Below are 14765 nucleotides of genomic sequence, written 5' to 3'. Positions count from 1 at the left end.
GTCTATCAAATACTATTTGATTGATTGATCGTTATTTAATTTATTGTCAGTTAACATCAATGTTTACTTAAAAGATTTAAGTGAATCAACCGTGAGGTAAAGTCGTAAGTCACGGCTGAGTTGAAACACAAGTGTATTATTTAATGAAAATTGTTTCATTTTGTTTGCATTGTATTGTAATAAATATCTTGAATATTGACGATCAGATTGCTGAAATTAGTAGGCAAATACAGTCGCTTAGTGAAAGCACAATACAACATGGACAAGGTTTTATATCATCTACACCTAAAGATCAGGGTGTACGTCCGATGGTTGTTGAAAATAAAGATCGGTATGTTCATCCTAAGCCGGAATTAACAATAAATCAAAGTACTGCTCATACTGTTTGCTCTGATTCGAATGATGTTAAAATCAAACCATCAAAATATGATGGCAATACTTCTTGGATCGACTACTTAGCACACTTTGAGATGTGTAACCTAGAAAATATGTGGTCTGAATACCAGAAAGGTTTGTACTTGGCCGTGTCACTGATTGGCCAGGCTCAAGCAGTCCTTGCTGATTTACCAAAGGAAAAGAGACTAATATTTTCAGACCTAGTTAATGCACTTGAGGAACGCTTTGCTCCTTCAAGTCAAACTGAACTACACCGGGTTCAATTTAAGGAATGTTGTCAAAAAGCAAGTGACACTTTGCCGGGGTTAGGTCAGTCAGTTCGAAGACTTTCTAATCTGGCATACCCGACTGCTCCGTTCGAATTAAAGGACACGCTCGCCAACGAACAATTTATAGATGCGTTAGTAGACTCTGAAATGAGATTGAGAATTAAACAGTCTCGTCCAAAAGGTCTTAACGATGCTATACGGTTGGCAGTTGAGCTTGAAGCCTATAACACGGCAGAGAGCAAAACACTGAACAGTATGGGTCATTTACGACATACTACTATTGACGAACGGACAGAAGCACATACTAGTCCTGACACCGCTATTTCTATGGGACAAATGACGACATGGATGCAGACGATTGAGAATAATTTACTGGCCATAACAAGAGAGATTCAGGATTTAAAGTCCCAAAGAAAGTTCCAACAAAAGGGGAAGATAACTAACACACAAAGTAAAGGGAAAGGGTGTGGTCCCTGTTTTAGTTGTGGAGAAATAGGGCACTTTGCAAGAAATTGTCCCACTAATAATCAGAAGCAAAGTACTCTGGAAACTGATAACAACGGAACATATACGGACGGTACAGTCAAGACACTGAAGTCTGAAATTAAGCCTTCAAACAATGACGAAGGCGCTGTTGTTGTTTCAGCATCAGAAAATGTAGGAATGTTTGTTGAGTTAAACATTCAAGGTGTACCAGTCAAGTTTGTGGTGGATACTGGAGCTACACTAACGTTAGTTTCTAAAAGAGTATACGATTCAATTCCTGACTTGTGTAGGCCACATTTGAGTGAAACTAGGTCACAGATAAAGTCCGTCAGTGACAAGTATTTAAGCCTTAAGGGAAAGGGTAGTTTTACACTTGATTTTGGTAAAGAGAAGTTTATATCAGAGGCCGTTGTAACTGACCTACAAGTCGATGGTATTCTAGGTTTGGACTTTATGAAGAAAAATAAGTGTCTGATTGACTTGTCTGCTAACGTATTACACATCGATAACGTTAAGGTCCCCCTATGTGTTCAAGGTACCCAAAGTAGAAATGCTGATTTTCAGAGAAAACCATGTCGGTTAACATCAGACAGACAGTCAAAAATGGACCGTGATTGTTCTAAGAGAGAACAAAGTCAGGTAAACATAGTTACAAGTCAGATGCCGGACAAAAGTGAAGACTTGACTTTAAACGACTTACAATCGAATGACTCGGACCTTACACTTGTTAAGCGGTGGTTGACAGAGGGTCAAAGGCCACAGTACAATGAGGTATCAAGTAAGGGATATTCTCTAAGGTCATTATGAAGTCAGTTTGGTTGCTTAGAGGTCCATGGTGATGTAGTAGTTAGACGCCACATGGACTGTGAACTTAACGTTGTGAAATTTCAAGCGGTAATTCCAATGTCTGAGCGTAAGCAAGTTTTACAATGTTGTCATGAGACAGAATGTGCAGGTCACCTAGGTATACATAAAAATTTAGAGAAAATACGTCAGTCTTTCTATTGGCCTAGTTTGCAATTAATCCGACGTTAGGATGTATGTTGCTGGTTGCAATCTGTGTACTGGGAGAAAACGCCCAATGAAAAGGAAACGTGTCTCGTGGAGATAGTAAGAGACCAACTTGTATGGCTGATAATGTAAATAAGTAGGGATGTCAAAAGATCTGAAATGTAATACTCGGATACTCGGTCATGATACTCGAGTACTCGCGAGTACTCGGATGAATCTTCATTGTCTATTGAAAAGTTAAGATTTTAGGTGGGATGCAGTGTTTTTGTTATCACCTTTCTTTTAAAATCATATTAACGAAAGTCAAACGTACTACACACATAGCTTGCTCCTCTGGTTTTTTTTTTTTTGTGTCAATTACACATGAATTACCGACCGCCGTTTTAACAATAACCTCTATCAAGATAGCAAGTATTGTGTGTGTACGTGTTCATGAACCTAATAAATTCAAAAATATTTGCCTAAAATGTCCGACAAAGAAGACAATATACGTATCATCTGTTCCTTAGGAGTTGGTATTTTTTATAATACGAATTGTCCATTTATTTGTCAACAAATTCCTTGTACTTTTTCTGTGTTTTGTTTTTTTGCACTATTGTTGGTCTGATTTTCTTTTTTTTAGCCACAACGTTGTCAGTTTATTTTCGACTTTTGAATTTGAATGTCGCTCTCGTACTTTCGCCTATCTTTAAATTATAAATTAAACAATAATACTTAAGTTTCAAAATACAGAGTAATTAGATTAATTTAAATGTAAATCTCATACCAATCAAGTTAACATAGAAGTCTTGATTAACTAACGGTTAGTTTTTACGGCTTGTGATGAGTTAATTATTAATCCATAAAAGTTGATTCGTGTACAAACACTGTTAAAAATGTCTCTCATCAGTTGCATAGAATTCATAGCAGGTCACTTTGACTTTGATTTTGTTCTAATTTAGAAATATGATATGGTCAACAAATTCAGACGAAGACTGTTTAACTTTCTATTTTTTATTACAAGTAGAAACATGAAAACATTCCCTCGGAAACAAATAGAAGTCTTAGGCTAAATATGTGTATGTTGATAATTGATCATTTAGTATTACGAAGGGGATCCTCCCTCCGCCCGAATCCCGATTCCCTCCGCCTGAATCCCCGTTCCCTCACTCCGGATCTGTCCGGACCACTCCGGAATATTCCGGACCCAGGTGAATCCCGATTCCCTCACTCCGGAATATTCCGGACCACTCCGGAATATTCCGGACCTGGACGTGAATCCCGATTCCCTTACTCCGGAATATTCCGGACTGGTACGGAATATTCCGGAGTCACCTTGGCTCCGGACTCCGACCACTCCGGAATATTCCGGACTCACTTACCATGCCCAATTTTGAAATTGCAATCCAGTCCGGAATATTCCGGAGCACATTTTTATGGCCTTTTTGTGTTTCAGGAGAACGTTTAAATCAAAATCAAGTAAACATTCGTAAAAATAACAGATTGAAGTCCTTCTCAGTGCTTGAAATTAAAATTCAGTTTAATAATGAGTTCGTGCAGTGACAAATAGGTGTAGTTTTTTCATAAGAGTTATACGTTAAATATGGTTCCAATAGCTTGTTTCTGTGATGATATATATAAAAAGTAACACGAATAAGAAAGAGATAAATGAAAGAGAGATGAATATTTGGTATTCAAATCAAATATATCTTTCTTGTATTTGTATACTTCAAATGCCCTTTAATGGGTCAGTACATTTATCACGAAACACTTTCTTCACTTATTTCACATTTAATATAAATTCTTTGTGGAGTATAGAGGTCGTCATGATTATGGAAATTAAACTTGGAACATCAGGTTGGTCAAAGATTAAAATTAAACATTTCGTGGTTCCTTTTGTTTCTGGTACAAAAATGATGTCTGAATTTTTTTTTACTTTTTTTAAATCGCAAAATAATTCTGGGATCGGTTTTACTTCAGAAATGTCTCTCTTTCAAATAAGGGTGTCGTAAATGTCCACTATGAAACAAAACATGAATCTGACTCATTGTTGAGGGCCTTGCGACAACATACAGAGGATAACATTTAGTCATTGGCAATCTTACAACATCTTACATAATATATAACAAAGTTTAAACCATTGCCATGAAGATATAATTACAGTAGATGTATGTTTCATTATAACACGTTATTTTGATTGGCTACATTGCAATCTCGCGTTATTCCTTAATCAACTTCATAACACAATAAAATTTCTCATGCATAATGACACGCCGAGGTTCCACAATAAAGTGCACAAGTAAGTTAAATGAAAACTTGATAAAAACCGTGTTTTCATGATCCTAGCTAAAAGAAATGTAATTATAAGTATTGAATGCTTCATTTTGTAACTTCGTAAGGTTGTAATAGCGTTGACCGTGTGCACATTTTTTTAAATAGAGCACTTCCGCGCTTCGTACAAAATGTACTTCGTTCAACGCTTTTACATCCCGATGGAGTTACAAAAAGAAGCATTCAATTCTTAAATAATGGTTTTTAAAACCCGGTTAGAAAAAAACTAATTTGACAGAAAGCAACCGAACAAGGGTTCACATAAGCGCTGCACGTGTCTTTAGAGTCTCTGCATTATGATTTCACATTGATGTTGATTACAGAAACCTCAATGATTGTTATTATATAAACAAATGTAAACTAAAATTTTATGTGTTGCTCTCCTAGCTACAAAATGTATCCAAAATCAAAGATGTGGAACATAGGCCGTGTTCACATTGACCTAACTTTGGTGTTGTGTTCGTGTAACTCACACATAAACTAAACATAATTACGTTCCCATTGATAAAACTCAATGTTTACATGTAGTGTAAATCATGTTTTGTATACATGCAGTCGATAGTCGATGTAGGCCTTGTGTAGGTTAAGTGTACACAAAAATAAGCATTCAGAACTCTGATTTTCCCATGTATATTTAAAAAAAGAAGCAATTTTTATATAAAATTGATACTTATAACACTTATGAACAAAGTTATTTACAAAAATATTTTTCTATACTTGATATATTTATTTGTTATAAAAACACTTTACGTAGCCTTATTAACCCCATATCAAGACAGACAAGACTCATTCACCATTATTGCCGAACACATAATCCATTTGAAAAGGTCTTCCCGAATCGACTGGACGTACACACTGACAGAAATATTTGCCACTGGCCTTTACTCAAACAATGATTCACTCAAAAATGCATTACTGAAAAAGGGTGAGGTTTAGTATCTCAGATCCGTTAGATAGTAAGAAATAACAAAAACAAAAAACATCACCCCTTCCTTTTTTGCTAAATACTCATTGGAGAAAAAATATAATTTGAAACAAACAGAAAAGATAGAAATGTAGTGATCCTTAACATCGCAATTCTGTTTCTTTGTCTTTAAGCACGCTGATGCAGCCTATATTTTTAATGCGTAGTCGAGGCATCTTTAAACTTCTGCAAATCATCCAAAATGACTTTTTAAAGGAGCAACCACTTTACCTAAAAAAAGGGGGGGGGGGTCTTAGTCTGAATTTTTTCTCGCGCGAAAGTTAATATTCAATTTTGTTCGATGGTACCAATTCAATATTTAACACCATAATGTATGGGGAAACTTTGGAATCAGACTATATTTTCATTTTTATCATCTGTATGACCCGTTTTTTTTTAATCAAATTGTGGGAAAATCCATCCTCCCCCTTTTTTTTTAGGTCAAATGGTCGTTCCCTTACTGCTAGAAAAGTTGTTCGAAAATTTGAGTTCGGTTCTACGTAATGACATTTAAATGACATATAGTTTACAAGTGTGAACAAATCTTATGTACAGGTAACTAAACAAGGTGTATAGATTTGGACAAATCTTATGTGAAACTAGTGTAGATTACATTAAACCAAGTGTAAACATGCTTACTGTACACGGCGTTTGGTGTGAACACGGCCATATTCTATCATAAAAATCATTTGGTAATTAATGCAATTAGTGTCTCAGTTAACATTATTAATAACACCATATAGGAAAATCGCAGAACTCCTTTTGTCATATAAAACACTGTCACACCTCCAAACATACTATCCACACTAATCTGTGTCCACACTTGTTGTGTATGTAATATATATTTTGAACTTTACTGAACTGATATATTACACATGTCACTATAATAAAAATTACTTATTTACTGTTAACTGTTTTACCAATTCATATGAAGACATGGAAATGTATCCAAATAACCAATTATCTAATTGGTTACAATTTTACATGAACATTTGTGATTTTTCAACCTACATGTCTATGGAAGGAAAAGTCGTAAACGTATGCTCAACCCGCCACGATGGCGATTAGATATCACCTAACTTCATTCCATTTGATATTAATATATATTTCTTTTTGTTTGAAATTGGATTTTCGCCGTTTGCTATTTATAAGAATTCTATATAGATTGGAACTAGTAGTATAACAGTGGTCAATGTATCGTACATAAATATTTTGAGGCCTACGCATGAGGCATGAGAAATCTGAACAAATATTTATTATATAAGTTAACAGAGTTACACAAGGGAAATGATATGTTATGAGGAGCTACTTGTCCTATTTCTGTGTTTGTTTCGTTGGTACCGTAAATGATTGTAGAGTAAAGATTCCTATGAGCAAAATTTAAAGACGTTTGATGATCAGCTAAATAAAAGGACAATAAGAAGTTCCACTTTCCAAATTGTTTTGGTTCCTGTATTTTTGTTCCACACACAGACACATATAAAAAAAGACGATGTGGTATGATTGCCAATGAGACAACTGTCCACAAGAGACAAACATGACACAGAAATTAACAACTATAGGTCACCGTACGGCGCCCAACAATGAGCAAAGCCCATGCCGCATATGTTTTAAACCGAAGCAAATTATCTATTTTATTTATATTTTGATTAAAAACATTTTGGAATTACAAAACAAAACTATGTCCATGGCAGTTGATTAATTGGTTATTTTTTGCTTTCTATATTATGGCATATAATTCCGACATATTAAAAAAAAGTCGGACATGTGTATGTACCTGTATGGTTTTCAACTACTTCAAGTTTACTTTTTCTCGCCCTCACAAAAACAAAAGCAAACAAATCTTGATATAATAAAGTACAAGTTTTACAACAAAAAATTACGAAAAAAGTGTTACTATATTGAATCAAGTACTAAAATACTGAACATAGGATTAACATCCTTTGTTCATCCTGTCAGTCAAATGCGTTTTGTCAAAATATACTTGTTCACTGTTCGGTCTTTTAAAAACGTTATTTGTGCTGTATTTAGACACCTCTACCAAGAAATTTGTTTTGCATGCACATGTGTAAAACAAAATCCAAAGCAATATCATAGGTCCGAACGTTGTTTAAACTTGTATATACATGTATATCATATCTGTACAGCCTTCAAACCTATGAAGCATAAATAAATAATAGAAAAAATATCGTTAGTGCTATTTGATAAATAATGTAACATAAACGCGACAAACATGTTGCAAACAGAACCTTTTGCTGATTGCACTTCAATTTATTTATTATGACAGAATACGGTATTTTTCAGTTTTAATTCGCTTATAATTTTAAAATACTTCTAGTAAATGTAGGTTCAGTGAGAAATAATATAATAACACATGATATCTAGAATTCAAAACCATGCAGAAATACAATAGGCTGGTCCTCTATCTCTAATATACCGTACCGGGTATCTCAAATATCCTTTAAAGGACAGGGAACAAGTCTTTCAATGTAGGTATTTTGATTGGTTTAATCAAAATGCTTTGGTTAAAAAAGTACTGTCATATGTAGTTTTGCAATTGAACTTCGACAGAGCGACAGTATTTCTTTCATCCAGCAAAAAGAAGATTGGTAATGGAATATCGTCAACGAGAAAACAAAGATAGAATACGGTACTTATATTTTGGTTCTTCAAGTTGTTTTTGTTTTAACAGTTATAATTGATCAAAATAAAAAAAATATATTTTAATTTAAGATCATTTTCGTAAGAAATTTAAAACAAATAATAGTTTGACTTCGGGACAGATTTAAGAATAGCATTGTATGAAGTATGTAGAGTTCCCATTTTTAGGAAGGAGTCTCACTCTTGACTGAAACCCTTTTTCATCTTTTATTTGATGTTATAGAATAGAACGATTAAGTTTTCATCTTTGTTAAATTGAAATTACATCTAAGAGTCGATTTGATTAATGAGACGATTCCTATGACTTTCCGAATATACGATTGTTTGAAAAAGGCTAAAGGCACATACATGTCCTTAGTAAAAAAATCATGTCCTATAGTCCTAAAAGCTCTTTGAAAAAAGTCATAGGGGACTATGTTCCTATACATATATGTATTTTAGCTATCATTTACTTGAATTGATTATACCCTTTTGAGCCGTTTGTGACAGTTCTTATCTATAATAGATCACAATTCCAAAAACAGATCAGAGAGCCCTATCTATTTTTTGGTAAACGGACAGAAAGTCACAGGACAAAAAATCACCTAACAGTCACAGGACAAAAGTCACAAATAATCTGTTGACAATTGTTTGAATATGTAAGAGAATTATCTTGAAATGATTACTTTTTAATACATATATTCATAATAAAGTTTAGAAAATGTGTCATTATACTTGAAAAATTATTTAATTTATTTAAATTTATTAATGCAAAATTAAGTGCCAACTGAAGCCACTTTGACATTTTGTTTTTTTTTAAATATCATTTCATCATGTTTGATATGCTTTTGATAAATTTTGTTAATAAGTTGGTTTATTTACAATAGTTCAAGAAAAATACTAAAATATTTTTGTAGAAATAGGCGTTTTTTATTCAAAGAAAATATCAGAAAAAATGAATTGTGACTTTTTGTCCTGTGACTTTCTGCTTTACTTTCTAGTTTTTTTGGGTCCTCATTTAAGTTATAAGGGAACTTTTTCTAATTTTCGATTAAGTCTAAGATATAATTCATTCTAACGATTTGATTAATTATGTTATGTAACAATCATTTCATTAACTCTTTAACAAAATAAGTTTTGACATGGTTGTTATTTATTACTGTATATTGCAATTGACAAATATCCTCATTAATACTATTATCACATAGGTATTATTATGTAAGATTGTATAATGTCAGGTAAAGTCTGGTAACAAACAAAATTACACGGACACTGTGTAATCGAATTTAACATTTACCTGTAATCTTTCGAAAGAAATTATGTTTAGGTACGATCTTTTTTCCTTTTTATGAGAGATTTGGAGTATGAAAGCGGACACGTTTTTCTTCTTCTTCAAATACGTTCTTTGCCACTAAATTTATTTTTAAACGCCCTTCATAGTAAGGGCCGCATAGAATGCCATTTCTTTAAAGCTTACTAAATGGTATTGGTTTTGTACATCGTTAAAGGCCATACTGTGACATATATATATATATATCTCGTCTTTTGGTCGTTCGAATATTAAAGGAAGTATATTTTTTTGTGTTTTGCAAGTTTTAGATATGTAATATATTTATATGCATGCTTCTTTTTCTGTTCAACATCCAATCCAATTAAGGAAGTCTTTCTTTTTTACAAAATAGAGTAACCACTTAGTAACTGTTATGCCGTCCGATTCGAGGTGTCTGGAAAGTAGTACACTATAGTATAGAGCAATTCTACATATACAAGAAAGCCGGTAAATGTTTAAGTGGTCATGTTCCAGACCATATGAGTATTTGGACCGTACGCGTACGGTCCGGACCGTATACGTATACTCGTACGGTCCGACCATACGCGAACGATCGGACCGTATGAGTATACGCGTATGGTCCAGTACGAGCAAACAATAGTGTCATTTGATCATATGGGTTTAATCTAAACAAATACATATCACATTCTTTCTTTTTCGTTTTACAAATTAATATTACTTCAATAAGATAAATAAAATGAATTAACGAGTAATTGAAATCCAATATTTGTTTAATTGTATCTGAATCCTATTTTGGTACTCTCGCCCAAGGTGACACTTGCTACCACAAGTATAACGTACTATTATTTTTTATTTACACGTTTGCAGTTCATGCATGTTCCGTTGCATTTGCATTTTTGTAAAGTTGCTAAAATATTTTTAAAAATATCCTCCCACATTATGTTTATTTCCTATATCTTCGATTTCAGTGATCATGATTTAATTAATGTATTACAGATCGCATGCTAAATACACGAGATTAACGGAATTAATTAGCGTAAATTTTTAAGATAGTTAAAATATATTTTTTACTTCAATTACAATTAAGTTAAGTTATGTTGATCTGTTATACATGGTATATGCATTTGTATCTTATGAACTTGACCAACTTCTTATAATTAGCCAGACCGTACGCGTACGGTCCGACCGTATGCGTACGGTCCGACCGTATGAGAATTTTGAAAAAGTACGCATACGGTCCAGACCGTACGTGTACGGTCCAAATCCTCATACGGTCTGGAACAGTTATCTTATAACATGAAAATGAGAAAGAATATCGATTAACACGTATAAAAAATATACCGAAAAAATAACAAGGGCGTATCAAGAACCTTGAAGTCAGAAAGGGGGGGGGGGGTAATAGTAATATCAGAGACATATACTACAAATTGTATTATATGTCTCTGGTAATATTTTATTCATTATAAGAATTTAATTGATTACGCTATATTACAATAATTTCGTTAACTTTTTTAAATGGTCTTGTTTCTTTGAAATTGGTCTACTTAATATTTTAAATCACAGATGTCAGATCATCATTTCTATAGTTCTCTATCGTTATTTTTTCTAACATTTCACTTTATTCTTTTGTCAATTAATCTTTATTATAATTGTCCTAAGCATGTATGACACGACGTTTAGTAACCAACAATCACCTCTTTAATTTTTACAATATGCAATTGCGGTTTATTAATGATTATATATAAAAAAAAAAATGACAAACAAATCCTTTTTTTTTTGTGGAAAGAGGGTTGGGGCAGTATTTTTGTATAAAAGTTGTTGGTTTCCTTTGAAAATAGGATTGAAAAGAAAACACGACATTCAGTTAGAAAATCTTATTTTGAAAAATAGAAATTAAAATTTTTAAAAAGATCATACTTTTCATATCAACAAGTACATGTATATACATTTGTTGTTTTTAACATCAAATCTTTTAAAAAGAGGTGTCAATATTTACACATCAAACAATAAGTTGTCATAAATCACGCATGTTGAAGCTGGGATTAATTAACGGATAAAGCTAAGATGTCAAATCAAGCTGAGATTTATTTCCGGTTTAGATTTATAATCTTTTATTCGTCAGCAATACAGCTCATAGAATTATAAATATTACAAATATTCAATTACATCAGTGAAATATATTAACATTTAAACAATTAGTCAAAAATTCATATAAGTAAGTATACCCATAACAGTACAGCAGAGTATTTTAAACATAACACATTAAGCATTCCTAATGCCAGAAAAATTCCCTAAATTGTTAAGTTCCTTAACATTATGAAAAGATAGTAGTTGTATGAGTTCAAAATTTGAAGGTTTTCTCAAATAATATGGTTTGATAAATTTCTTTTGAAGTTCATTATTCTTTTCACATACTAAAATAAAATGATATTCATCTTCAATTACTTGTTTATCAAACATATTACAAAATCTCAGATGTCTCTCAATATTTTAAAATCGATCAGTATTATATTCAAACAGCTAGCAGATATGCGATGTTTACAAATAAATGGTTTATAAATATAATTAACAGCATGATCTTAATAACAAAATGTAACAGGCACGTGTCAGACGGTTCATCGATTTTCGGCATATCAAAGAAAAACGGACACGTGTCTAAATAATGTTGAATATCTTGTTTATTTATGATTATTTTCCGATACAATTTGAAATTTATGCATTTAATATCATATGTAAAAATAATACATATTACAGCACTCCTTCTAGTCCTTCAAGAGTGGCATTGTATAGTCCTTAGTGCACTCAGGAATCCTTCACCAAAGATTTAACATCTGAATGTCCTGAATAGGAGCACGTTTCCTATGACATTAATATGCAGAGAAGCATTTTGTGAAAGGTAATTATTTACAAAAATATATTTTGATTTATCATGAAATAGAAAAATATACATACAAAAACGTTATATGGTTATGTCATACTACTGATGTTACGCGACATTTCTCCTCGAACCATCGTCCCAGTCAGCAAAAACACAAAATAGCAAACACGCACTTGACCAAAAATAATTTGATAACAGCGACCTATGATAGATACTTGTTACAGTTTAAGAATACCGAAATATATTTTTTTTTATCTTGATGCCAATACAATCTTCAATTCATTGTCGGGTTAACAAGAACGAATTCACAGACCTTTGTTTCATATTGATTAAAAAAAGTATCTAGACTAAATATTGACTGATTTACATATATCTGTTTCAACTGAACCTAATACTGGTACAATAGAAAATGAGTTCCAAAACCGAAAGTCATTGAAATTTTCTGACGATCTTCCGTATCTTCCAAAAAAAATGGTAGGTAAAATACTTGAATGTAGGACAGAAAGTCACAGGACAAAAAGTCACAGACAAAAAGTCACGGACAAAAAGTCACAGGACAAAAAGTCACAATTCATTTTTTCTGATTATTTTCTTTGAATAAATTTTTTTTATTTTTACAAAATTATTTTTGTATTTTTCTTGAACTATTGTATATAAACCAACTTTGTTAACAAATTTTTTCAAAAACATATCTAAGATGATCAAATAATTGTTAAAAAAACAAAATGTCAAAGTGGCTTGGCACTTAAATGGCTTCATGGTGCCAAGAAATCTTTCTTTTGCATGATTAAAATTAAATAAATCTTCATTTTTCAAATATAATGACACACTTCCTAAACTTTAATATAAATATATGTATTAAAAAGTAAATATTTCAAGATATTTCTCTTATGTATTCAAACAATTGTGAACAGATTATTTGTGACTTTTTGTCCTGTGACTTTTTGTCCTACCAAATTTGTGACTTTATGTCCTGTGACTTTTTGTCCTGTGACTTTTTGTCCTGTGACTAAATACTTATGTCACATATTAAAGTGCATGTCGTAATGCTAAACCTTCAAATCACATTTTATTTGTTTGTTCAAAATAGGTGTTTGAGAAAAGGGAATTGCATGCATTGATTCATTCTTATTTATTGAGTGTACATTTTTATATTTCTAATTCAGCAGTGACAAAACCCTTTAAAGGTATCTAAAGGCGACTTGGCCAAAAATCCTGGCAGAATCCAGCCTACGGATCTGAAATGGAGTACTGGGTACGGCTCAACAGACCCTCATGCACATGATCCAAAGTTGTAGTGAGGACGGAACCTTTTTGGGAAAGCATGGCCTATATTTCATTTAATTTCATCCGTTTGTCTTTTGATTAAATCATGTTAATGATACGTAATATTCTTGTTTTTTTTTCTTCTTCAAATTTCCAATTGTTACGTCATAAAAAGGCTTTATATATAAAGTGATGGGGTAAGATTGCTAATGAGAAAACTCTTTACAAAACGCTAAAATTAAGAACAAAAGTTCAGCAATGATCAAAGCGTGTACCACTTATCAGCTATAATAAAAGGTCCATCAATGACAAATGTTAAACAATTTAATCGAGAAAAACTAATCAGAGTTATACACAAAACAATAAACCAAAAAGCAAATATGTGACTTAGCAAGTTAGCAACAAACGACACTGAACAACAGGTTCCTAACTTAGTTCATATCCATACATACAGAATGCGACGGTGTTAAACATGTTAGCGGGCGCCAAACTCTCCGCTTACCATGTTCATTATGTTGTTTCCACTAAAACTAGATGAAATTATATTTAATTACTTCCTTTTAACCAACAGTATGCTGCGATAATTGCATGTTCAATATCCCCCTACAAATTTATCAGTCATTACTGAAAATCATTAATAAAAAAGTAATAAATTTGATCCAGACCATGAGTATTTGGACAATACGCGTATGGTCCGGACCGTATGCGTATACTCGTGACCATATGAGTATTTGGAAAATACGCGTACGGTCCGGACCGTATGCGCCACTTATGCGTATACTTGTACGGTCTAGTTCAAGCTGGAACATATCTTTTATTGGATTTTAAAAATCAATTTTATTACAATTACATGAATAAGATGAATAAGTGAACATTGGATTTTAATTGAAATTAAGTATTTATTTAATTGTCTATATGAATCCTTATTTTTTTATTACTTAATTTATTTCCATAATAAAATTTTTGTTATCTTGATCTGTAATATATATTTTAGTCTAATCAGTGAACTTGGTTAAAATTAGCCAGACCGTAGGAGTATTTTGAAAAAGTACACACACGGTCCAGACCCCACGAGTATTTTGAAAAAAGTACACATACGGTTCATACCGTACGCGTACGGTCCAAATACTCATATGGTCCAGAACATACTAACATAAATTATAATATAGTAATTTATGTGTCATTTGGACTATTGTAAAGCGTTATCACTCCTACCACGTCTTTTTTTTTCACAATTTGATTAATTTGGAACTC

General features: G+C 32.4%; 1 protein-coding gene and 1 long non-coding RNA gene across 2 annotated transcripts; both read left to right on the top strand.

The window, feature by feature from the left end:
- Nucleotides 1-308: 308 nt before the first annotated feature.
- LOC134727630 (uncharacterized) lies at nucleotides 309-1958 on the top strand. The gene has a single exon (XM_063592011.1). It carries the CDS (start codon nucleotides 309-311, stop codon nucleotides 1956-1958), a length of 1650 nt encoding a protein of 549 aa, XP_063448081.1.
- Nucleotides 1959-7735: 5777 nt separating this feature from the next.
- Nucleotides 7736-13634, top strand: LOC134680909 (uncharacterized). Its single transcript, XR_010100533.1, has 3 exons — nucleotides 7736-8086; nucleotides 12122-12263; nucleotides 13412-13634. It is a non-coding gene; the product is annotated as an uncharacterized LOC134680909 (long non-coding RNA).
- Nucleotides 13635-14765: the final 1131 nt, after the last annotated feature.

Source organism: Mytilus trossulus, chromosome 8, assembly GCF_036588685.1.
Source record: "Mytilus trossulus isolate FHL-02 chromosome 8, PNRI_Mtr1.1.1.hap1, whole genome shotgun sequence".
Classification (NCBI taxonomy): domain Eukaryota; kingdom Metazoa; phylum Mollusca; class Bivalvia; order Mytilida; family Mytilidae; genus Mytilus; species Mytilus trossulus.
This window is presented reverse-complemented; position numbering and strand designations above follow the sequence as displayed.